The sequence below is a fragment of the Carassius carassius genome, chromosome 45 (genome assembly GCF_963082965.1).
Source record: "Carassius carassius chromosome 45, fCarCar2.1, whole genome shotgun sequence".
NCBI classification, from domain to species: Eukaryota; Metazoa; Chordata; class Actinopteri; order Cypriniformes; family Cyprinidae; genus Carassius; species Carassius carassius.
This window is the reverse complement of record NC_081799.1, coordinates 15,056,818-15,083,524: the sequence shown is the minus strand read 5'-3', so window position 1 is coordinate 15,083,524 and position 26,707 is coordinate 15,056,818. Positions and strand designations below refer to the sequence as shown.

Sequence of the window (26,707 nt, the reverse complement as noted above, 5' to 3'; positions counted from 1 at the left end):
GGAAGCATCCATATTTTAAGGAAACATTGATCATCATTGGCCTAGTAATAATTGAACAATGCAAACACATTGTGAAATGTATTGTGCAAACACAATACATTTGCAAACTGCCACTTTACAATGTTTGCAGTTACTGTTGACTGATGACAAATACCATATTTTGCTTAATGGAAAAATATAAATACATTGATCCAACCATTCTTGTTTAGGTTGCACCAGTGTGTATTGTGGTCTTACTATGAATGCTACATTTAAAATAGAATTATGATAACTAGTAAATATGAATACACATACCACGTGTAGGCCACGTTTACTGTGCTAATTTTAATAAAAGCAAACTCAATAAATGTGTAAAAAAAAAAAAGTTTTATAATTAAAAAATGTGATTATCTGTTAAACAAAAGAAAACATTTTAATGGAAAAATGTTTCCGAAAAACTGACCTTGCTACTTGCGGCTATCATTTAAAGGTTAAATTAGTCTCTGTCCGTTATTCTGTCATGGTTTTGTCTCAAACCCAAGATATCTGTCTACGTAGTAACTAATTGGGCATCACAGACAAGATATTATTTACGTAAAAAATATTTTTTATCTTTGTTGTAAATGTTCCATATTTATTACGCTGTTAAGACAATGAAACTATGAACACGTCAGTGATGGCCAAGGTGTCTAGGTAGGCGGCTCACTAGGTTTTGAAACGCAGTCAGAGTTCAGCCTACACACCGATCGCAGATGAGCGCTTGTGCTAAAACAATTCACCATTCTACCTTTCAGCTTGCTGTCAGTAAACAGTCTGCGGGACGTAGATGGTTTTATGCAGAATAAGTAAATTATATGAAGTATTCAAATATTAATATTGGAATTATAGTACTTAAGATAGTCACATCTTGATGAATGGATCTCTTTTTATTAGCTCTAGCAGCTAACCTGTTAGCTTACCGGTGAACTCTACTGTCTTAACCGACGACGCTCAACTTCCTGTAGGCGTGAGAAACACGAAAGACCGCGGTCTCGCGGGCCTAATAAGGGCTTGTGTTTCTGCTGTAGCCAGCGGCTCTGGTAAACTTCAGGTAAGTCGGTTCAACTACTGTTCCACGGTCCTCAATGATACAAAATACAATTTTATTAGATTCTGATAAATTAACGCGCAAGCTAAAGAGTTTGATACGTTAAATATAACTTGTTGTTTTTCAGTGTGCTGTGCATCTGAGGGCAGTTCTCGTCAAACATTCTAAAATAGAATTTTTTTAAATCTTTTGTTTTTGGAGCAACAAATGTTAAAACGTGAATATACATTTTTATAAATACACCTAAAGTAAACTCACTATTATACTATGGAATTGTTTTATTACCATATTTATATTCTATATTATTTACAGTCTTTTACTATATACTTCAAATAATAGCATATTATTACCATAGTGCATGTCCAGAACATACGTTTAACATTGTAAGTCATGTTAAAACCACAGTGCTGTTTTGGTGTGGGTTTTAGTCACAAATGGCACCAAAAAAATAAATGAAACAAAATTACAGTTATACTTCATTGAAATAAATAAGTCCCGTAGTCATTTATTATTATGATTTTACAGTAATAGCAATAGTTGTACTAACTTATATGATGTAAAATATGGTTATTATAAACTTTTTTTTTAATCTGAAATGTTTGCTTTGTCTTTCCCTTTCATTCTTTGCAGCAGAATGGCAGACAGTGTCAGTCTTCAGTTTGTGAGCCCATATGCATTTGAGGCCATGCAGAAGGTAGATGTGGTCAGACTAGCAGCTTTAAGTGACCCAGAGCTGCGGCTCCTGTTGCCCTGTCTGGTGAGGATGGCTCTGTGTGCCCCTGCAGATCAGAGTAACGCCTGGGCACAGGACAAGAAGCTCATCCTGCGACTGCTGTCAGGAGTGGAGGCGGTAAACTCCATTGTTGCACTGCTGTCTGTGGATTTCCATGCTCTGGAGCAGGACGCTAGAAAAGAGCAGCAGCTGAGGTGAGTTCAGAAGCTAGAAATTGCTTTCATGTGGTCGTTCTATAGATTCCGTTCATTGGCAGAATAAATCCGATAAGTAAGTCTTTCTCAGAATTGCTCTGAGAAATTGAGAGAGGTGTTTTTGAGGGAATTTTGCTTAAATTTCGGATGATTCTAATTATATTTTCTCTCTACAGACATAAGGCTGGTGGCTCTAATGGCGAGAGCATTCTGGTCTCTCAATTGCAGCATGGTTTGACTCTGGAGTTTGAGCACAGTGATCCTCTCAGGAGACTCAGACTGGCTCTTAGTGAACTGCTGGCCATTATGAACAAGGTTTAGTATGCTTCTATTTACTTCTGGATAATGATCTGTCCTTTAAAAGTGAAGTGTATAATTTTTTTAATGTTAAAATATTTTACTATAGACAACTGTAAGTTAGTACAGAAATGTGTAATTATTTTATTATATATTATTTCACAACATAAAAAAAAATATACATATTATTATATATTATATATATTTACTGTATGTATATATATATATATATATATATATATATATATATATATATATATATATATATATATATATATATATATGGAGTTTATTGTGCAAACACCATTTTATTTCATTTAAAAAATATTTTTTTTATTGTGTTATACGTGTTAGTAAGCTTTTTTGTTAGTTATTTTTTACCTAATCAAAATAACCCGACTGCAGTTTGATTGAGATTAATTGGAATGCACAATGACACACCAAGATTTTTGAAAATTGTTATCCGTCTTTGCAAATGAGCTCTTCATATAAACACACACACACACACACACACACACACACACACACACACATATATATATATATATATACAGTACAGACCAAAGGTTTGGACACACCTTCTCATTCAAAGAGTTTTCTTTATTTTCATGACTATGAAAATTGTAGATTCACACTGAAGGCATCAAAACTATGAATTAACACATGTGGAATTATATATGGAATTATATACATAACAAAAAAGTGTGAAACAACTGAAAATATGTCATATTGTAGGTTCTTCAAAGTAGCCACCTTTTGCTTTGATTACTGCTTTGCACACTCTTGGCATTCTCTTGATGAGCTTCAAGAGGTAGTCACCTGAAATGGTCTTCCAACAGTCTTGAAGGAGTTCACCCGAGAGATGCTTAGCACTTGTTGGCCCTTTTGCCTTCTGTCTGCGGTCCAGCTCACCCCTAAACCATCTCGACTGGGTTCAGGTCCGGTGACTGTGGAGGCCAGGTCATCTGGCGCAGCACCCCATCACTCTCCTTCTTGGTCAAATAGCCCTTGATGCCTTCAGTGTGACTCTACAATTTTCATAGTCATGAAAATAAAGAAAACTCTTTAAATGAGAAGGTGTGTCCAAACTTTTGGTCTGTACTGTATATATATATATATATATATTCATACCCCATAATTTTTTCACGTTTTGTTATGTTGCTGCCTTATCTTTAACTGCTTTAAATGACTTATTCCCACATCAGTATACACTCCACACATTATAATGGTAAAGCAAAACCATTATTTTTTTTTTACATTATTTAAAATTAATAATAATAATAAAAAAAAACTTAAATGATTCCATTGCATATGTATTCATACCCATATCTGGGACAGTTGAAAAGTAGCTCAGGAGCATTCATTTTGCTTGTAGATGTTGCGTCAAGCCACACATCTGTGGAAGAGTTCAGAAAAAAAATTCTTCTTCATTGAAGGGTCATAGAAGCATGTAGTCTCTGTTACACTTAACGGTAACAGAGTTTGAAACAACAGTAACAGAAGTTTGAAACAGCCATGTCTCTTTCTAGAGCTGGCCTCCTGGCCAAACTGAGAAACTGATGGAGAAGGGCTTTTGTTAGTGCGGTGAACGAGAACCTGATCGTCACTCTAGTTGAGCTCCATGATCATGTGTGGAAATAAGAGAAATCCACAGGAGGACAAACTTCACTGCAACACTACACCAATCTGGGCTTTATGGTAAAGTCTTAATCTTCTCCTCGGTGGAGACAAATTAAAACACACTTGGAATTTGCAAAAAAGCACCTAAAGGACCCTCATACTCTTGAAAAACAAGATTCTCTGGTCTGATGAACCTCAATTCTAAGCATCATGTTTGAAGGAAACCAGCTCTGCTCATCACCTGCAGAGTATCACCCCAAAAGTAAAGTGTGCTGGTAGCATCCTCTTGCTGTGGGCAGTAGAAGGAACGCTCAGTGCACCAAAATACAGACTCTGTGAATGTCCTTGAGTGGCCCAGCCAGAGCCTAAGCTCAAACCTATTCAAATATTTCTGGAGAAACCTGTAAATGTGCATCTGCCCCCATCCAACCAGACAGAGCATGAGAGGTGAAGAGATGAGGAGAAGAATGGCAGATAATTGCCAAATAATGAGGAGTAAAAAATTGTCAGCATCAAAAAAATAAAATAAATACTTGACTGTAAAGGTGCTTCAGCTAAATGTTTAGTTAAGGGTGTGAATACTTATACAATACACTTAATTCAGTTATTTTTTTAATTTGCGAAGTTGTGATTTTTGTTTTAGTTTTGTCAATATTGTGTATGGCGTGTAGATTGATGTGGGACAAAAAGTAATTTAAAGCAGTTTAACATAAGAAAACATAACAAAAAGTGAAAAAATGAAGGCACTGTGTGTGTATGTATGTGTATATTGTTATTATGTTTTTGTTCGAATAAATGTGGCCTTGGTGGACATAAGAGACCAATTCTCAAAACATGAAAAATACCAACCCCAAATAATATAGCTATTATGATCCTTTTAGCAAACTGAAAGACAGAAAGAAAGAAATGAAAGGGCTACATGTATGTTTTCCTCAATATTTCATAAAGATGTTTGGAGAAGATGTTTGCTATCTTTAATTTATTCTATCACACACCGTGTTCAAATATTTTCCTGTGTTCAACAGGTGGCTGACTCTAATGGAGAGTTTTTCCTCCGGTCCTCTGAGTTGTTTGAGAGCCCCGTGTACCTGGAGGAAGTGGCCGATGTTCTTTGCATCCTACAAGCAGGTGAATGGTTCAAAGACCCAATCTATGACACAATCATCATAACATCTGTAAACATTTCCTTCAGCATGTCAGAAAAGAAAAAACTTGCTAAAATGATACTTCAGCTATGCCTGTCATTTGTCCTGTTTTGTCCTTTATTTACTGTCTTTGAAGATAAAACTATAAATTCGTCTTAAACAGAAAATATCTATATTTTTTTATTTATCTGCTCCCAATAGAGCTGCCTTCTTTGCTGCCCATCATTGATGTGGCCGAGGCGCTGCTTCACGTGCGGAACGGAGAGTGGTTCCTGTGCCTGCTGGTGGCAAATGTCCCAGACAGCTTCAGTGAGGGTATGTCCATCATCTGCTGAAATATCCAACAAATATCGAATCAAAAACAGTTAAAAATGTCCATTCACACTTTTAATCCATTCACTTTCCTGTCGTTTAAAGACATGTAATCAGCACTTATTAGATGTACCTTTTATTTACACGTGCCTGGCCTTACTGTGCACATTTAATCAGACATGTTCATTTGTGACCCGTGCTGGCAAAGTGAGTCGGAATACGGAATGTAGTTTAATTTTAAACTATATGCAAAAAAAGGTTGAATTTAAGGTTTTCACCAAAATGAGTTCATTAGGCCCTCCTCGCCTAGTGATCCCAATGCTCCAAATAGTAATTAAACGTCTAAAATGATCTTTATTTGTACCTTTACTTGCAATATTGTGATTAATAATATAGAAATGATCATTGAGAAAAGAAGTGGAGAAAAAGATGCAATGTTGCTAGGTGAATTTGCTTTGGAACTTTCAGAGAACATTTTTTTTTTAATTCATTTTGAAGGTCTTTTAATGTGAAAATAAATGTGAATGTGAAAATAAAAATAACATATTTTTTTAAAAAATTAGCTATTTGCTATAAATCATTTTGCCGGCACAGGTCACATTTATAAATATTCCACATTATCAAAGTTCATCGAATTGTGAATTCACTTTTAAATAGTTGGAGTTGCATTCAGGTGTTTCTAGGTTTTGGATCAGGGGTATGTAAATTAGTTTTCTTTTTAAAATTTAAAAATATGTTTAGTTTTTCTTCATTTACTATAAATCCACGTGAAACTCAGTTTTACTTTACATTTTATCTGCCTTATGTGGCCATTGCACGATCATCTAAAAGGTGCAGAATTTCCATTTTGATGAGTATGGCAGGGTTGATTATGTGAAGTTTGGGCATGGGTGTGTTTGTGCACCTCTTTATGTGTGTATGTAGGTTTTCCACAGAGATTCTCTAAGTGGAAATAAAAACATCTCGGAGTCTGTGCTATCTTTTCATCACTCCTGGGTCCTTGTTGAGTCAATAGCTTATTTGTGTGAGACTCCATTCAGAGCCAGTTTGAAATGTTTCGTATTATTGAATGGCCAATTCTCAAAGCTGATTACCTAGACAGGATCTTTCATTGGGAGAATATTCCGCTCAAGGCTGAATCATTAAGGGAAAGAGCTTATCTATGGAGATGCACTGTAATCAGATGCAGCATGAATTGTGACAGACTCAGCTGCGGTTTCCCTCAATCAGGAGTTTTTTCATAAGGGGCTATTGAAACTAATATCATTCCGGCATCCGTCATAAAAGATTCTCTGTAATTCTAATCATTCAGCGTGGCAAAATGTCATCTGTGGTTAAAATCACATAGTAAAAGGTAAACTGATATTTTACTTCAAGTTGAGAGGAGAGCTGGATTCCAAGCCAAATAAAGAAAGACATTTGTGAAAAATATTTTTAAATGATCTCATCTGAGTTGTAACATAGTAGTTGTGATGATCAGTCAAGTTTAGCTGTGGTGCTCACATGGACTCAAAGTATCAAATCTGGTCTACATCTTGTCCCAATAAACGGTGGCACATATAATATTTGGAAAAAGCTATGTGTTAGCATTTCTGTTCATCTTAGTAAACTGAGACTGAACCATGTTAACCAGCCCATTTCTTTTTTCTTGATTGAATGTGTCTTTCAAAAAAAAAAGTGAAAGAAGCCTCTTCTTCTCACTCAGGATGCATTTATTTGTTTTAAAAAAATGGCAAAAACAGTAATATTAATACATATACCAATTAATAATAAGAAGAACTTGTTAGTTCATTCCTGTGAAATGAAGCTGAATTTATGCAGTCATTACTATAGTCTTCAGTGTCAAATGGTCTTTTAGAAGTCTTTCTAATGTGTTGATTTGGAACAATTCTTATTATCAGTGTTTAAAACAACCTTTTTGGTACATGGTACATTTTTTCAGTGTTCTTTGAATAGAACATTAAAAAGAATAGAATAGAAAATCTGAAAAAAGATGTCCTTCGTAACAGTTTTTCTTGTATTTATTTACTGTCACGTTTGATCAGTTTAATGCATCCTTCCTGAATAAAGATTTGAATTAAATCATTGTAACGATATCAACCTTCATATTCATCCGGAAGAAGGAGGCGGGAACCGGCGGACAATCAAAAACATTTTAATAACAAAATAAACACAAAACAGCGCACCAGCCCCTCACGGACGACTGGTGCGCATAAAATAAAAACCAAAACACAACTAAAAGCCCAGGCCTGGTCCTCTCTCGTCCTTCACTGTCGTCGCTCCAGTTTTATATCCTTCCATCTCCTCCATGGGCCTCGAGACCGGTGGGTCGAACAGGTGTAGCTCATCTCCAATCACTCCCCCGGCCTCGCTCCCATGTCCCTCGGCCCCGCCCCACTCGTCACATACCCCCATCGCCCCTCGCAGGCCGGGGGGTACTCCCGAGACTGCGCTCTACTCCCCCCCCCCCCCCCTCCCTCCGGGGGGGCCGCTCCCGGGGACCTGCGGGAACCTGGGGGTAGGACAGGCGAGGCGAGAGAAAAGGAGATGGAAGGAGGAGCGACAGAGACGAGAGAGGGGAGAGAGAAAAAAAAAAAAAAAAAATTCCGGTTCCCAGACGCACCGCTGCTCGGCCCTCCACCAGCTGGGTGATCTCCTCCGCGGTGCCTGGCGGTGGCACTGGACGGCCCTCGGCGGACGGCACGACACTCCTCCGCCGCCCGGTGGACGGCGACGGCTCCTCCGGTTTTGGGCAGCCGGCAGGAGTCCCCCGTTCCCTGCTCCTCCCCGTTCCGGCGGAGGCAGCAGGCTCCGGCCACCTGGCGAACGGCGCCGACTCCTCCGCTCCCTCACGGACGGCAGCCGTCTCTCCACATCGTGGGCGGCCGGTAGCGAGCTCGCCCGTCCCCGGCAACTCGCTCCAGTCCACCGCCTCGAGCGTCCATGGCGGCACACTCCTCGCCAGCTCGATGGCACCGCGGATTCACCACAGCGGCGAGGGATCTTCAGCAGCGCGTCCCTCCTTCTCCCGGGCTTCGGCACCACTGTAACGATATCAACCTTCATATTCATCCGGAAGAAGGAGGCGGGAACCGGCGGACAATCAAAAACATTTTAATAACAAAATAAACACAAAACAGCGCACCAGCCCCTCACGGACGACTGGTGCGCATAAAATAAAAACCAAAACACAACTAAAAGCCCAGGCCTGGTCCTCTCTCGTCCTTCACTGTCGTCGCTCCAGTTTTATATCCTTCCATCTCCTCCATGGGCCTCGAGACCGGTGGGACGAACAGGTGTAGTTCATCTCCAATCACTCCCCCGGCCTCGCTCCCATGTCCCTCGGCCCCGCCCCACTCGTCACAATCATTATTTATCTTACTGACCCCAGACCTTTGCACTGTACTTAATGTATGTAATAAAAATACAACAAAATTAGTATCTTTTATGTGGTTTTCAGGCTGCTTAAAGTTAAAAGCAGCACATTTAATCGAAATAGCTTATGTGTCCCTGTGTCTCCAGTGTGCAGGGGTTTGATAAAGAACGGAGAACGGCAGGATGAGGAGAGCGTGGGTGGGCGACGCAGGACAGAAGCTCTCCGGCAGCTGTGTCAGATGAACCCTTCTCAGGCTCTGAACATCAGGGCCATGGTGGTGAGTCTCAAGCATTATACCACCTGTCATGCTTGGTAATGGACAGCAGCTAAATTGATCAGAACCAAGTGTCATTAAAATCAAGCCCTTGGTCCTTTCACAGGTGGAAGAGTGTCATCTTCCAGGTCTGGGCGTTGCTCTAACTCTAGACTACAAGCCAGACACGGCAGATGAGGCGGTTAGTCCTCTTGTGTCTTATGTCAGCGGACTACTCCTGGGCACCAATGGAAAAGTGCGTACCTGGTTCAGTATGTTCATTCGCAACGGTCAGCAGGTAAGGAGGAACAACAGAAACACGCAGACAATTGATGATAAGCTGCGTTGTAAACACATGAAATTCATGTATGTGTCTCACTTCAGAGGAAAAGAGAGAGCAGCTCAGTGCTGTGGCAGATGCGGAGGCAGCTGCTGTTGGAGCTGGTGGCCATCTTACCCCGCTCCCGCAGTACCCACGTTCCCAACGACAGCGACATGGACTCCGAGAGCAGCTCGGGGTACTCTGGCCTGCGGGAGGAGCATGTGGTGAAGGCCAGTGCACTGCTGCGGCTCTATTGCGCACTTATGGGGATTGCTGGTCTTCGGTATGCTACAGCTGACACACATCAGTTTTTTAAAGTATAAATAGGTGGTAAAGTAACTCTTAACCATGAGTAATTTAGATGCTTAAGGTGCTGATTTTCCCTTGGTTCTGGCTTCATTCCATTGTGAGGTTATGGAAGTTAATTCCAACAGTTTATTACATTCAGTTCCTAATGACACTGAATACCTCTTCCAAATGTTGCGAAGTTTTAATGGTTGTTACAGATGTGTTTTCTTTCCACAGGCCCACAGATGAAGAGGCGGAGCAACTGTTGCAGTTGATGACCAGTCGTCCTCCAGCCACACCTGCAGGAGTGCGCTTTGTCTCCCTGTCCTTCTGCAAACTGCTGGCGTTCCCTACTCTCGTCAGGTACACACTTTGACACTTATACTCCACCTAAATAAGGATTTAAAGATTTAAACGGTCATATCATACTTCATTTAAAATGTTCTCATTGAGGTTCAGTCGTAATGTGCCAGAAACCATTATAATTTAGTTTCACAGTTTTCCACCCCCATTTTAATCTGTGCTAATGCTGATCTTTTAGTACTTCTGAAACTCTTCTAAACTGTTACACTACAGTTCAAAAGATTGTAGTCAGTACAATTCTTTTTTGGACAGTTAGTAATACTTTTATTTAACAAGGAGGCTTTGAATTGATAGAAAAGTGACAGTAAAGGCTTTTATGTTTTTACAGAGGGTTTGTAGTTCAAGTAAATGCTGTTCTTTTGAACTGTCATTTTCATCAAAGAATACTGAAAAAAAAATACATCTCGGTTTTCACAAAAATAATTTTACTCAACATTGATAATAAGAATTTTTTTTGGCCTCCAAATCAGCATATTCACATGATTTCTGAAGGATCATGTGACACTAAAGACTGGAGCAATTGTTTGCTGGAAAGTCAGTTTTGAAAGAAATTACAGGAATAAATGACATTTTAAATTCAGTTATTTTAAATGGTAATAATTTTTGCTGTATTGTGGATCAAATAAATGTAGAGCGCAAGAGACTTCTTTTTATAAAACAAAAAAAAACATTATAGACCCCAAACTTGGACAAAAGTGAATGTCAAAAGATCAATGAAAATATTTGTTGCATGACATGACCACTTGAAATATCTAACATTAGCAAGCACTTTGTATTTTCAGTAAACATCAACATTAGCACTTTAATGTTCTGTCACTTAGTTATGTTTAATGTGAAGTTCAATTCAGTTAAATTCTTCTGCAATAGTTTTATTTACTCAAAATCCTTAAACCCAGATGCATCATCGTGCTGTTGTTGTTTCTTCTCTCTGCAGTACTCCGGAACAGGAGCAACTGATGGTAATGTGGCTCAGCTGGATGATAAAAGAGGAGGAGTATTTTGAGAGGTACAGAAGCCCTTCAAACCCATAACAACCAATTAATGCATTTTACAACATACTAAAAATGCCAGTTATTTTATGATTCGGCAAGAAGGAAATCTTCTGAAGAAGTTTACAGGAAACAGAATCGTTCTGCTTATGTACGAACCGTCTGTTTATCCTTCAATCCAATTAGTTTTAGTTCATAGAGAACTATTTAAGAAGTACTTGGAAATTACATTTTGTATTATTTTCAAGTTCTTTGTGTCCGCAATTATTATTCCTCTGAGGTCTGCCCAGTCTGGAGCATTCAGACCCACTTCTGTTCTAGATAAAGGCAGTTTGGAAGCATAGGCTGGTGAGGCAATATGAATCTTAGCCTGCAGTACAGGCTTTTTTTTATTTTTTATTTAAAGGCTACTTTTTTAGTAGACAAGAAAAAACGAAATGTGTTGTGCAAACATAAAGCATTTCTGGTGAAATGTGGTAAATGTGGTCAGTATATTAGATAATTTTATGCTTATAAAAGGGAGAGGGGGAGAGCATGAATGATGAAATGAAAACAGATGGGGTTAAGCTGAGGTTAGGCAGTGACAGGCTTTTTCAATTTAATAACTAATAAGCAGCTGATGGGTTATAAGTCATCTCCTGTAGCTTGTGCTCCTTGTGACCCACTATGATTGGAGCGCTTATCCACACTATAAATTTAGATATAAATGTCCATCGATGCACAGCCGAGGGGGTGTTTGTGGTTAGTGTTATCATATATGTGAAGCCCACTGTAAACCTGGGGGTTGATACGTGTCTATCTGTTTGTTCTATATAAAAATTTAAAAGTTTAAATATGGACTCTTTTTAAAGCATTTTCCCCTTCTACTCATTGTCTTCACTCTACATTGCTTTTCCATCCTCCTCTTATCCTCCCTTCTCTTATTCTTTCCAGTGCCGCCGGTGTCTCTGCCTCTTTTGGAGAGATGCTATTACTGGTTGCAATGTATTTCCATAGCAACCAGCTCAGTGCCATCATCGAGCTGGTTTGCTCCACCCTTGGGATGAAGGTGAGTTTAAGCAATCAGTTGGTCAGCCAATGAATAAAACCTACAGTAAAGACACTTCAACACTAATCTGGGGGCATTAGGTTTCCAAGTTATTATTATTAACATCGGATGTAGTCATGTAATTTATTAAGATGGGAGTGTCTCTTGAATGTAATTGGATGTCATATATGTTTGTGCTGTGTATGCATGTGAAAATTGAAAACAACTGCATTTGTTTGAAATGTAAGTTTTTACTGTCCCTTTAAAACAACGTTTCCTTTCTGGATTTCTGCTTGTTTATTAAAAAAAGAAAAACTCATAATGTCCCCAAACTTTTGAACAATGGTGTATATGATTAGGGAATTCTATAATGAATGTGCACTAGGTAATGCATTAAGTGAGAATTGGCCTTTTAGTTAGAGTAATGAGTGTATAAATGAGTGTTAAAAATACATTCCACAATCGCAGATGTTTCTATCCCGGTGGGTTTAATTTCACAGAGGACCCCAAAGATAGCCGATGAAAAAGTAGCTAATATGCGCTGTAATTTTTTACCAAAGTTGTGTGAGGACACAAAGACTGGAATTTCACAGAGTACATCTGCGAAACCCATATTTCAAACAAACCCATCTGAATAGGAATTTTAGCTGTTTCAACTGACTTACCTAGACAGCCGCTTTGGACATTCTGAACATTTGATTTTTAGCTTATAATGAGCAAACATGCTTTATAATTAAGCAAATTAGTTTTTTATTAGACACAATTAATTAATTCTAGTGCCTACAGCAGTAGGTCAGTCTATCCATCAGGGGTTCACTCTAGAGGTATTGGGGTTTTTGTTTGTTTCTCTATAAAAACAAGTCAAATTTAGAAGCAAACGAAGGGGGTACTTAGTCCTGTTTACTTTGGGGCTTAAATGCCAACATTGGTTAAATTCCAAAATTAATCCTCTAGGTGTAAAACATCCATTATACTTAGCTTGCACTGTAAAAGTCACAGAAGAGAGGGTGTTAATTGGTGGATTTATTGATTGTTAATGTCTAGGAACATGCACATCCCAGAGAAGGCTAAAGTACGTCTGTGTAATATGTTATTGCCCTTAGCTGAGTCGTACATTATTGATGTGGTACAGATAGATGAGTCATGGAGGGTTTGTTTAGCCAGAATGAGTCACTTTCGGCATTAAGAAAAAAAACTTAATGTTTTGTTGAATAATTTTTTTGAAGTTTCTAAACCTTGTACAGAGTTTAATCTGGTTGAGAACTGTCTTAAACTCCTTATCCTTCCTCAGATCGCCATCAAACCCAGCTCACTGAGCAAAATGAAGACCATTTTCACTCAGGAAATCTTCACAGAACAGGTGCCTCTTTCTTGACACTGGATTGGTGGTGTTTTAATGCAAAGCAGCCGTTAGCCTCTCATAATTATGAGTAATGTTTTTGTAAAAATAATTGTGTGCTTGTGAGTATGTGCAATTTATTTGACATATTGTAAGAACTGTGTAGGCACGATTTCAAACATCTTAATTACTAACAGCCTGTCATATTATTACATGCACTATTATGGATATCCTTTCCTAGCAGCTATCTTTGAGAACTGCATACTTGGCATCTGTTGAACATGGCAGTCTAACGAATTGAAACAAAGCACTTTTTGTCATCATGGATAAGACATCTGTTGAATATCTTAAATGTAAATGTAACTGCATAATTGTGGCATCAAGATGGATATAGTGACAAGTGGATTTTTGTGTTGTCACAGGTGGTCACAGCACATGCTGTGCGAGTGGCCGTTACTAATAACCTCAGTGCCAACATCACAGGATTCCTCCCCATCCACTGCATATACCAGCTCCTGAGGAGCAGAGCCTTCACCAAACACAAAGTGTCCATAAAGGTAATCCGTAGAATACTCTTCTGACTGTGTTGTTTCTGTTCTGTTGGAATTGTTGTGTTGTATTCCTTTTTTTTTATTATTCTTCAGCAGAATAAATCATAAGTATGTCTACTTTCATTTTGCTATAATAACAAACAAAAAAACAGATGAGAAACACACACACACACATATATATATATATATATATATATATATATATATATACTCTATTATTATTTTATATTCTTTATATGTGTGGTCTATATCCTATATTCATTCTGTGGTATATTATTTTTTCTCTGTTCGGGTCTGTTGTTTTTTTCTTCTGATCTTTTTTATTTTTGTTCTGTTCCCATCTACTTTATTTTAGTTTCTTCCAACAATTTTTTTTTTTTTTATTTCTTTTCTGTTGTGTTGTATTTGTTCCATTTGTTTCTATTGTGTTCTGTTTGTTACATTCTAGTTACATATGCTAGCTTGTTCTATCTTATTATGTTTTATTTTGTTTTCTGTTATTTTCTAGCTAGACATTCTATTCTGTTGACAACCCTCTATGGACACCTTGGTAATTGAATTGCAAATTTCTTAAGCCCCTTTCACACTGCACGTTGGACCCGGCAAATTGCCGGAACATTGCTGTGTCGCCTTCTGTGTGAAAGTAAACACGTCCCATTCCGGCATTGATCTCGGGTCGGGGACCTAGTAACATTGCCGGGTTCAGTCCCGGAATGAGCGCTGTGTGAACAAAAGCCAGATCTTATGGCCTGTCGTAGTGATGACGCACGCTATCGCGCGACTCTTTTACCAGCTGTTTTGAAGGAAGATCAATGTTCACGACAAAAAAATATGTGCAAACTGTAATGAAGCAGTGATCAGTTAGTTCCTCACTCTCCGCGCTGACGCTGAGATCGTTCGCCAGCTTCAATGAAAGTATAACGTGCCTAACGTTTTCGACTCGTACATTACACGCCACGTGTCGTTACGGGATCTTTACGGGTTGTGTGTGAAAGCATGCACATATCCCGGTTAATCACTGGCAGTGTGAAAGTGCACAATCTAGCGACCCGGGAACAATTGCCAGAACACTTTACCCGTGTATTTGCCGGAATGGCAGTGTGAAAGGGGCTTTAGTTTACTCACCAGACTGATATACAATATATGTATATGTCTGTGTGTGTAATCAGAATTAAAATTTGGAAACCATGTATTAATGCTTATTAGTCATTTTAACTGAACTTAGAACTGGTGGTGGTGCATTTTTGGTCATTCAGTGTTTCTGTATGAAAATGGGGAAAAAAATTAATAATAATGAAAAGATAATAATAATACTACAAGTTCTACTAAGAACAAAATAAGATGCACTAAGGATTAATCAGCTTCTGGATTCATGAATTTTAATCAGCTTGTGTGCATTCGCTTGAACTGATTTGCTGAAATCAAAACAGGGACTATAATAGGTGAGAGCCAGCCAATGAGGTTGTCGTTTGTGCATTAGTTCTGCCCACTACCGGAAAACCGACAGTTCTGAAGAATTACAAAGGAACTCTGTAATTTTGACAGGAAAATACAGCAAAGAATATTGTTTACATGTGTCAATTCTGCATGTTATGAAAGACTCTCTTACTCTCTTAGTTTTCTTTGCATGCAATGGCGAGGTAAAGCGCCTTCACACTAGAGTTTACGGTGCGTCAAATACAGGTGTGATGCGCGTCCATTCAGATGAACTGAGAAATATCACAGATGGGGTGGGCGAAACTGCAAATCGATCCGTTCCAAGTAAATAAAGGGCTAGTATCCCCGATACTGATACCAATGCAGATAATTTCTTCATTTAAAAACATACATTCAAATGACCAAAATATGACAGCAATACATAAAGTTTCATGTTAAGTATTTTCCTCCCATAGAAAATAGTTATAAAGAAAGAAAAAAAAAATGTACGTGACTTAATGCATTAAGAAAGTAATATTAGAATATGCAGGCAAGCACCTCAGGGTATGAATGCAAAGTGTATGCATGTAAGTGTTTTCCTAATAGAAAACCATTATCTAAAAATAAAAAAACGCACAACGTGGCTTAATGGTTGAAGACAGAGATGCTGTATAAAAAGGACAAATTCTGTAAATTTAATGGGTCTGGATTCCAGTCTCACCCACTTTTCAGCAATTTTTATCTGTGCAAAACAGCTCTTTTTGCTGCTTGATATTGTAAACCGGTGTTTCTTACCATATTATTTTAATGTATTGTATTGTATTAGTTTTAGACACATAGGGTGGATAGCACAAACAATTTTACTTTTTTTTTTTATTGCACTTTTTTTTTTTCTCTTTATTTCCATACTGTGCCTAATGAAGCCGAAGTCTAGCACATTCACCGAAAAAATCTTACTTCCACACTGAAAATTGAGATGGATAAGTTGGTGCTTGTTCTCACAGACATGTCTACTCTTTGTTGAATGTATTGAGCAATGTATTAAGTCTAGAGGGGAGAAAATTAACCTAGAGTATTGATCTCATCAGGCTAGTATTGATCCGATACCAATACCAACGTATGTATCGATATTATAGATATTAGGATCAATCCGCCCACCACTTATCACAGATCGCTTGACAGTGTGTTCAGCGAGTGAAAATATATCCGTGTTAAACTTACTCCAAAGACTGTAGAACTACTTTGCTTATACTGAGCCTCCACTCGTGAGTAAAAGCTGAGAATTTATTCATGAGGATTGTGTTATTTTGTAATGCATTCTCATTTACTTGGTTTCCTATTTCCTGTTTTATTCTATTCTGTTCTATTACTTTTGTTTGTTTGTTTATTCTGCTCTCTTGTTTGTGTTCCGTTTAGTTAAATTTTATTGTATTGTAATTCTGTTGTTGTTTTGCAGTCTGTTTTGTTCTGTTTTCTTTCCTGTCCTGTTTTGTTTTTCTGTTCTCCTTTCTAACGACACTACATTACTCTGTCGACTCTGTTCAGTGCTAGTATCGACTTGAATCCTTTGGGTTCTATTATCTGTTTGACTGGCTGGCTCCTCTCCTGACTCATGAAAAGACACTCCATTGATTTAATTAAGGATGTGGTTTTTGAATGTGGGAGCGCATCGCCCGGCTGATCAGAATGTTTCCTCACTATTACATTGTCAGCCTTAAAGGCTGGAATCTGCATCCTCTAGAGTCAGTAAGCCATGTTATAGCTATTGATCTGTTCATTTGGAAAGATGATTTAATCACCCGAGTGCCAGAGGTAGATGATTGGATAATTCACTTATTCTGAATGATCTCTGAGTGTCTTTTTCTTTCTTTCTTTCTTTTTTTTTTCTTCTTAGGACTGGATCTTCAGACAGCTTTGCGAGACGACTACTCCACTCCACACTCAGCTTCTTCCATTAATTGATGTTTACATTAACTCCATCCTGACCCCTGCTTCCAAAACCAACCCTGAGGCCACCAACCAGCCAATCACAGAGCAGGAGATCCTTAATGTTTTCCAGGGCTTAGCAGGGGTGGGTGGAGCTTAAGCGTCTTTTTGATAGCGTTGACTGCAAAATCTCAAAAAAGAAAAAAACTAACTTTGATAAATGACTGGCCTGCAGTAGCAAAAATCAGTTGCATAAATGTTATTGAAGGTTATTTTTAGACCAATGGCATCTGGATATTGCAATATGCCAATATGCAATAAGTCAAAGATTCAGATTTTTTTTTTAAACGATAGAAGCAAATGATGTTGATCCTTGATAGAAGCATAATTAATATAGGTTAAAAGGTACTTTAAAACAGCTGAGGTTTAATCATATTAAAGACCTGTTATCATGTGTGGTCTGTGGTAAAGTATAAATCACTGATAGAAATTAATATTATAATTTTAACTGCATTTACATTATTGGATGAGAACAAAATTTGAACTGAATTCAGCTTGAAAATGACACTAACTTTGCAACCCACGCTGTTTTTGAACTAAATTTGATCAACTTTGAACTGACTTGAGCTGAATAATGACACTGTTGTCTAATGTAGAGCTGAATTGAAGTTTGCAACATTGACAGTTATTAAACTGCATTGATACAATGTTCTAAATTTAGCTGAATTATGGTATTATTATCTTCTGTCAAGCTGCTTTACAAGTAAAATTGAGTTTGTTTCATAATTTTTTTATATTACAACATTAACAGTGTTATTTTCATGTTTATTAATGTGAAGCTTCTGTGAAACGATCTGTATATTATAAAGCGCTATGTAAATAAATGTGACTTGTCTAAATTATACACTGTATATCTCCAGATCTGTTTGACCTCTCTCCATCTCCTCCTCTAATGTTTCTGTCTCTCTCAGGGAGATGGAGGGAAAGTCCGTTCACAGTACACCATCACCACCCAGTTGCTCATTCTCTATTACATCCTGTCATATGAGGAAGCTCTGCTCGCAAATACAAAGACATTGGGTAGGTATATTAAACAATTTACTGACATAAGTTAGGTGAAATGTACTTCATTTTAGTTTTTATTTTAAATTAACTTTTTTAGTTTATTAGCATTTTTTTTTAACTTTATTATACAATTGTATTTAATTTGAAGTTAGTTATTTGTATTTTATTATAATATTACATTTTATGGACAAGGATGGAGGGAAACTTCATTTTAAATGTGAATAGTATATTTCCTGTTTTACATTTGCATTTAGAATTCACTTTTTAATTAACAGTTTAATCAGTTGAAAAATATGTTTTTGAATGTATTTTTTTAGTTTTTAGATTTGTGTTGTGTTTTCTGATTTCGTCTTCTCTTACAGTCTTTTTCTTTGTTTAATTTTAAATGATTCAACTATTAAATGATAGTCTCTGAACAATAGGATTTAATAATTTTATCTCCAGGTAATCTGGTGAAAGCTCGATTATGTAAGTTCCTGTCTTGCCACCCAGAGTGCTGTTATAATATTAGGATGAGAGTGATACAGCTTAGCTTCTTGTTCTCTCCTCTGCATATTAAATTGCTTCAAACTCACACCAATCACCTGCAGTTTGACTTTGCTTTGGAAGCCTCTCATCGGTTATTAGAGCGGTTACTCTTCAGTGTTTATGCACACAGCTCTTCCCAGAGTGCTGTGCTTATTTAATCTCTCTCTATCCCTCTCTTCTCCTCTATCATTCTGGAGTAATGATGCCCTTTGGCTGTGCTAATGAACTGGAATACAATGAAAAATCACCTGTACATGAGCTGCACCACAGAGGCCTATTTTTAACAAACAGCCTGATAACCATGCGTTCTCTCTTCTCCCAGCACTTATGCAGAAGAAACCAAAATCCTACTCTCCTGCCCTCATGGACCAGATTCCCATTAAACACCTCATTCGCCAGGCCCAAGGACTGCAGCAGGAGCTGGGAGGTAAAGGACACCCCTTAACCTCCATTGCATTTATATAGATTAAAAATATGTGATAATACAAACCTAGTTAGTTGCATCACTAGATGCTATTATTTTTCTTATTACATGACACTGATACTTGATATCTTTCTAAAGAGATGTTTCATCAATTTTATGTGCATTGGATTACAGGCTATATACATGCAAACAGTGAAAATGCTATTTTATATATATATATATATATATATATTAGTTATAAACTAATTTGTACTTGATTTGATTTTTTAGGCTTACATTCTGCTCTTCTGCGTCTACTGGCCACAAACTATCCTCACCTGTGCATGGTGGAGGACTGGATCAGTGAAGAAGAAGTGACTGGTACTCTGCCTTTACTGAGGAAGATGTTGCTGACATCCTCATCCTGCAAATACTCCCAGACACAGCTACGAGAGGGTAAGAACCTCACACTATCAGCCCCTTAGTTAAGAGCAAAATGTGGAAATCACATTTCTCATGTGACCAAGATTGCATTAAAGATTTTCTGCCAAATACTACATTTTCAAAATTTGACTTGTAATTTAAAAATCATTTTGATGGATCCATTTTTTACACAGTAAAAAACATTAATATTGATTTAAAATGAAGAAAAGGGGATATGTCAAAAGTCAGTATTGGTTATATCAAACACAAGGTCAAAATAAGGACCTTGTATGTAAAAGTTTTTTTTATTTTTTTTATTTACAGTTAACCTGAGTAAAAATAGAAAAGTTGTTGCTCAGGTGGATTCTGCAAAAGCAATTAGCACATCTCTGCTGTACAATGTTTTTCTCACGCAGTTTTCACACTACAGTAAACCAGACCACTGAACTCTTCATTGGGACTCATAAGGCCCTTTGGCACTGGACGAGATCACAAGTGTTTATTATGGTCTATGATATGAATAGTTTGTTGTTATAGTCTGACCTTTCATGTGCATGACTCAGTTTTGCACCTGCAGAGTAATGAGCCTGAAGGTGTTTCTGTATTCATACAACACTGCTCTGACAGGCCTGTTTCTCCACAGGACTCTTGTATTCACAGACGGTGACAGGATAATGCTATATTTAATGAGAAAAATCTAATCTAAATCATTCAAATATTTTACATTTTTCTTTCAATTAAATGTCGTCATTTGTGTGTGCGTGCGTGTGTGTGTGTTTTTATTTTTTATTAATCATTTAATAAAAAGCTTTTTTTTTTTTCTTAGCTTTCCAGAATGTTCTCTCTGGTGGGCCCAGGCTGCTGCGTATCCTGGAGCACCTGACGCTGCTCTCTGCGGGAGATCTGATCCCATACGCAGAGGCTTTGACTGCCAGCATGGGGCTGCTCTTAGAGGACGCCGTCTCTCGCAGGATCCTACAGACTGTTAACAAACTCTGGATGGTACTTAATACAGTCATGCCACGCAAGTGAGCCTTCCTCTGTGTTTAGTAAAAATGGAAGGGAATCTTCCACTTTAGCACTCGTTCTAAGTCTCTTTCCTCTGTCAGGCTGTGGGTGATGACGGTAAACGCTTTGCAGCCTTCAGTAAAGCTCCTGCGGCAGCAGAAATACACTCAGAATGATCTGATGGTGGATCCTCTCATCGTCCTGCGCTGTGACTCCAGAATCTTCAGGTATTACCTGCTTGTATAAATGCCTGATAAGAAAAACCCTATAAAGAAATTCTATAATTCATGCAAATCTTAGTCTTACTGAAGGAATGTGTGTTTGTTCTCATGAAGGTGTCCTCCACTAATGGACATCACACTTCATATGCTGAATGGGTACCTGTTGGCATCTAAGGCCTACTTGAACGCCCACCTGAAAGAGACTGCTGAATTTGAGCGTCAAGGTCAGACTGTATCAAACCTTGGGCTGGGTGGCCAACCTGATACCCCTGAGGTCACAAGAGAGGAGCTGAAGAACGCTCTGCTGGCTGCTCAGGTAGACACATGCACAAACACATCTCTACTATTGATCTCTGAATCACCAGTTTGTGCATTTGGCATATTTGTGTTGTTTTTGTCCACCTTCAGGACAGTGCAGCAGTGCAGATCTTGCTGGAGGTGTGTTTGCCGTCCCCTCAGGAGGAGCTGCAGCTGGGAGGAGGTGGAGGAGCAGACAGCCTGTTGAGGAGCGTTCAGTCTGCTTCAGGTATTCCCATGAGGAAGCAGGTGGGCGACGCGGGGGCCCAGGGGGAGCGCGAGGCAGAGGGCGGGCTGCTCAGTGACCTGAGGGAGGTGCAGTGTCTCATCTGCTGCCTGCTGCACCAAATGTTCATCGCAGACCCCAACATTGCCAAACTAGTACACTTTCAGGTAATTAAGTCTTTCTGTTACAGTACTGCCATCACCATTATGATACATACTTTATACTTACATGCAAAATGATCATAAGACACAGTACACACACAATGTGTTTTTTTTCCCCTATATGCATTTAATATTTTTATGTCATGTATTTCAGAGTGAAACAGGATATTCAATAGGGAAAAAAATCATTGTATCCATTGGGAATTGATTAGACTGATTAGTGACAAGTGTTCTCTGTAAGACAGGTGGGTGGAGGGGAGAGGTTCAAATCAAGTTACAGTACTGTTCAAAGAAATTAATGCTTCTATTAGCAAGGATTCATTTCATTCAAAAAAGTAGTAGTAAAGACATTTATAACAATATAACAGATTTTGGTCTGAAATAAATATCAATTTTTTTTTATCCTTAAATCTATATCACAGTTTTCACAAAAATATTAAGTAACTCTGTTTCTTGAGCAGCAAATCAGCATATTAAGAATGATTTCTGAAGGATCGTGTGACACTGAAGACTGTTGTAATGACTGCTGAAAATTCACATCATAGGAATTAATTACATTTTTAAATATGTTGAAAATCGTTTTAAATTGTAATATTTCGCATTCTACATTTAAATTTTTTGGTATTTTTGATAAATGCAGCCTTGGTGAGCATAAGAAAATTATATTAAAAAAAATCTTTCCTACATCATTAGCAAATTTAGCAGGCACATGTATTAAACAATCGGTTCATTTTCATCTTGACTTGAATAGTTGTAAACTTAAATGAACTATGAAGTACGTTTTAAAGAATAAAACAGCCTTTAGGTTTTTGTGAATTGGTTTCAGATAAAGGAAAACCAAATCAAAGAACTCTCTAATTGGGTTCTAAAGCACTAAAGGTTTTCTCTAAAGCACTGAAGGTTTTCTAAATGTTCTTTAAATGTTTCTTCAGGGTTATCCGCAGGCTTTGCTACCTCTGACGGTGGCAGGAATTCCTTCCATGCACATCTGTCTAGACTTTATCCCAGAACTCCTTGCTCAGCCGCAGCTGGAGAAACAGGTAAGCATTTCATTTGTTATCCCATGAATATACACAGAATATAATTTATCTTTTTAGAATTTAGTATGCAAGACTCTTTATAGCTTTATAGTATGTACTAAAACTTAATTTAGAGCTGTATAGATATAAGTTGAAGTATAAAGAGTATGTATTTTGCTACCCTAATCACAGACACATGGTGAGCCCTCAGGGTTGACCTCTGGGCTTGATGCTAATGGGAGTTTTGTTTTGTCTGGCACAGATCTTCGCCATACAGCTGTTGTCCCATCTGTGCACTCAGTATGCCCTGCCCAAATCCCTCAGTGTGGCACGTCTTGCCATTAGTGTGATGGGCACCCTCCTCACAGGTAGAAATAACTCTTTCATCTGTTGCTTTATCTCTTTAACCTTCTTCCATTTTCTCTTTACCTTGGTCTCTGTTCTTATTCATTTATTAGGGCTGGCATTTTATTAAAGAATGTCTAAAAATAACACTGATAATTGGAGATATCAGACCATTACCTTGACTTCTTTTGTAGCAAAAACCAACCTCTGCAAACTCGTCCCTTTATCTTAGTTCATACTGCCCTCTGCTGGCCACTTATTACTGTCTGTGACAAACCTTCATCTGCTGTGTTTTTGAATTATGCATTAGCCATCCATTTATTGTTTTATTGAATGGAGTACCAGAGTTAAATCCTGCATGTGATTCTGAGATATATATATATATATATATTTACTTAAGTAAATATTTTTGGTATCTTTCACAGTGCAGACCCGTGCCAAGCGCTTTGCATTTTTCATGCCGACGCTGCCATGCCTGGTTTCGTTCTGCAAGGCTTTCCCCCCACTCTTCGATGATGTCATGTCCCTGCTGGTTCAGGTGGGACAGGTGTCTGCTGCTGATGTCACCACCAAGGCCAGAGATATTGACCCTCTAATAGCCAGTGAGTGTATTCTTGTCTTATTTGACTGAACTGTTTTAAATTTGTATTGATCAATGGCTATTGTATGGGGCAGGGGCAAGGCAAGATTTTTAATTATTTTACTCCGTTCAGAGTCAGTGCATGCCGACTTTTTCAGGTGCCTTTTGTTCTTGAAGTATTTTTTCCATTCATTTTTTCCATAGGTTTTTTATAAAAGTTGGTAAGACTTTACAATAAGTTTCATTAGTTAACATGAACTAGAAATGATCAATACTTCTTCAGCATTTATTAATCTTAGTTCATGTTAATTTCAGTATTTACTAAAGCTTTATTTAATTTAATTTACTAATGTGTTCTAATGCAGATTACTTAATGCACTTTGAACTAACATGAACAAACAATGAACTTAACGTAACTAACATTAACAAAGATTAATATAGAGTGTAATAAATGTAGTGTTCATTGTTCATTCATGTTAATTAATGCATTAACTATTGTTAACGAATGACACCTTGTTGTAAAGTGTTACCAAAAAGGCTTAAGAGCTAAAGAGTTAAAAGCCAAGAACCAAAACCAACTAACAGCGAGGTGAATCACAACATTATTAAACAACCGCAAAAAGCCATCAAAAATGAAGATTTTGACATTTGAAATAAATAATTTATACATAATTGTCAACTGCATATTAAAGCTCAAAGTCCTTTCTTTAGTTTTCTAATTATATTGATGTTTAATTTAGAATAAAATATATTTATTATATTAATATTGCATTTAAATAGTCATTGTATTCAAACGGTAACTAAAATATTTAATTATTATATTATCATCAGATTTAACTTGATAGACTCCCAACAAGACTTGTGTTAGTGACAAGTGACCTGTGACCCCATCACAGTTAAAATAAATGAATATCCACTTGCAAATTCAGGTAGCCCAAATAACTTAGTTTGTTTTCACTCACTTCACTTTTGGGTCTGATAAAAGTGATTTGAGACTGACTTTCAAGTCTGAGGACCCTAACTGTTTCTGCAGACTTACGCAGACAAAAAATGGCATTCTTTGGAAGTTTAGAGTTTTTGCACAGTCTGTTGAGCACGTGAGCTTCTGTTTCAAAGTGTTCCATTCCTTCTTTGTTCCTTTATCTTTTATCTAAGAATCAGTAATATGAGGTTATCTTTTCACAGTTCATTTCTCAGTATTTATCAAGACATGATCACAATATGCTGTGGCCAAATCATGTAGCCCTGGATTTAGATCTAATCCACTGTGCTTTTGTGTTTAGGGCTGCAGTATGTGAGACAGAAGCCACAGGAAATACCACTGTCAGAATCCAAATACTCTCTACGCAAAAGGTCTGCAGAGGAGCTGGGTGGAGCCGATCCTGATGTACAGCTGTGCTATCAGATAGAGGCCACCTTCATGGACATCATCAGCTCCAGCACACAGGCACTGTGACAACACAAACAGACAAATAGAAATGTTAATGGGACTGTTTGTCCGATGTTAAGGTCAAGCCTCATGTTACAGAAATCTGCTTATGAACATGCAAAGCAGTATAATGATAGATGACTTGCAGCTGTTGGACTAGTGCTGGGACCATTTCAGTTTAAAGCCAGTCCGCTCAAAACACTGAACGTGAATTTTCTCCTCCATTTTGGCATACCACAAGTTATGCAAACATCTGGAATGAAGGTAATGAAAGAAATTCTAATTTGATGTAGTTTTACGTAAACTCTACTTATATGGTATAAATGAATAGTCAAATCAAACCCATTAACATTTTTTCCAAACAAAGGATGAGATGTACTGAAAGATAAAAATATAGATTGCAATTCCATATTCTGTTGCCAGCCAAAACCGCCATCTATATTTGACTCAAAACGACGTTTGACTTTCCAGGAAGCGTCTTTTAAGTCTTAAGTGAATCGGACTTTCATTCTCTAGCCTGTCCTGAAGTATTGGAGTAATTCTGGTCACTAAGCAGCTTGCTGTAGATTTAGTAGAAGGCATTTTCTAAATAGTGTGTTAGTTAAGTGTGTATTTGAGTGTGCGACAAAATGTGTGTCCAGGGCACTTAGCAGTGATATTATTGGTCTGTTTTCTAGACCACCATTTAAAAGAGTGTTTTCTTGGCTCAAATTCACTGTTTCTTGAAACATGATGTCTGAATTGTGTTTGTGACCTTGGTTTTGTATACATGTCAAATCTTATGCTGTATTAAAACATCTTTTCGAAAACTCCGATACATCATTAAAAATATAGTAAGAATTACACACTTCAGGATTTTTTTTGCACAAATTGAGGAGGAAATATGGCTGGCATTCTGATCAGATTGAGGTTGCCAGGTTGGCAAAACAAAACTCCAAGTCACAAAATGCACCAACAGGACACTGAACTAATATTTTACATATATGCCCTGATATTAATTTATCCTTTATCCGTGGTGAAAAAATAGTGTTTAACACATAGATCCATGTGGGGGCGCTCTGGTCACATGTAGAATCACAGGATCCGCAGCCTGGAGTACACATGGCAACGCTTATGCATGTTCAATGATGAAATGATCAATCATTGAAACATAATGAAAAACTTGGCCATTCACATGCTCCTTTTTCTCCAGAACAATGGCTTTCTGTGTTATGAGAGCTTTAGAAAATGCTCTCATTTAATTTGCAATCAAATTTGGCCCAACATACTTAACATTAAAGTAGAAAAATCCAGTAAATACAAGAATGTACTTTTTGTAGAGCCAAATTACACCATGAAGTTTGACCTAACCTTCACATTAGCTTTTTTTGGAGTGGTTGAATGAAAATCTGTCATTCTTACCCTCATGTTGTTCCAGGCAGACCTACTTTCTTCTGTGGAAATCAAAAGAATTTGTTTTGAAGAATGTTGCTAATAATTTTGGTTCTCAATAACATCTATTGTATGGTCTGAAAAAATATAGTAAAAGTCAATGAGAACTAAAACTTTTTGGTCACCAACATTCTTAGAGTTAAGACTTAAAGGTGAATAAATGAGGACAGAATCAGGCTCTGGTCTTTTTTCTTCTTTTTTTTTGCCTCATCTGGATCACTTTTGCAAAAAAATTATATATATCTTGTAATGTCCCTTTAAGAAGCTGTGAAGTTTCTCTTGTCTGATGTGCAGTATGTGCTCCTATCTAAGGATAAATAAAAAACTACGGCATCCAAATCTGCCCATAGGGTG

At 37.6% G+C, this 26,707-nt stretch overlaps 1 protein-coding gene across 3 annotated transcripts; it reads left to right on the top strand.

Annotated features, from left to right (window-relative positions):
• The first annotated feature begins 669 nt into the window (after positions 1–669).
• Positions 670–25,765, top strand: ints2 (integrator complex subunit 2). Of its 3 annotated transcripts, XM_059539310.1 has the most exons (26): positions 670–824; positions 913–1,069; positions 1,697–1,993; positions 2,170–2,308; positions 4,936–5,038; positions 5,257–5,370; positions 8,890–9,020; positions 9,124–9,294; positions 9,381–9,601; positions 9,844–9,969; positions 10,904–10,975; positions 11,892–12,006; positions 13,277–13,345; positions 13,747–13,881; positions 17,186–17,362; positions 18,189–18,297; positions 19,133–19,237; positions 19,505–19,669; positions 20,463–20,664; positions 20,746–20,871; positions 20,980–21,181; positions 21,274–21,555; positions 22,482–22,589; positions 22,831–22,936; positions 23,339–23,515; positions 24,777–25,765. In XM_059539310.1, the coding sequence occupies exons 3-26, from the start codon at positions 1,701–1,703 to the stop codon at positions 24,947–24,949; spliced, it is 3,621 nt and encodes a 1,206-aa protein (XP_059395293.1). In that variant the 5' UTR covers positions 670–824; positions 913–1,069; positions 1,697–1,700; the 3' UTR covers positions 24,950–25,765. The 3 variants fall into 3 exon arrangements, with proteins under 3 accessions (XP_059395293.1, XP_059395292.1, XP_059395291.1); XM_059539309.1 differs by having other exon boundaries at positions 670–1,069; positions 1,700–1,993; XM_059539308.1 differs by having other exon boundaries at positions 670–1,069.
• The last annotated feature ends 942 nt before the right edge of the window (positions 25,766–26,707 follow it).

Coding starts and splice junctions, on each gene's coding strand:
- ints2 (XM_059539310.1), top strand. CDS start 1,701: ATGGCAGACAGTGTCAGTCTTCAGTTTGTGAGCCCATATGCATTTGAG. Junction 9,970..10,903: donor GCGTTCCCTACTCTCGTCAG/GTACACACTTTG, acceptor TTCTCTCTGCAG/TACTCCGGAACAGGAGCAAC. Junction 21,182..21,273: donor ACGCTCTGCTGGCTGCTCAG/GTAGACACATGC, acceptor GTCCACCTTCAG/GACAGTGCAGCAGTGCAGAT.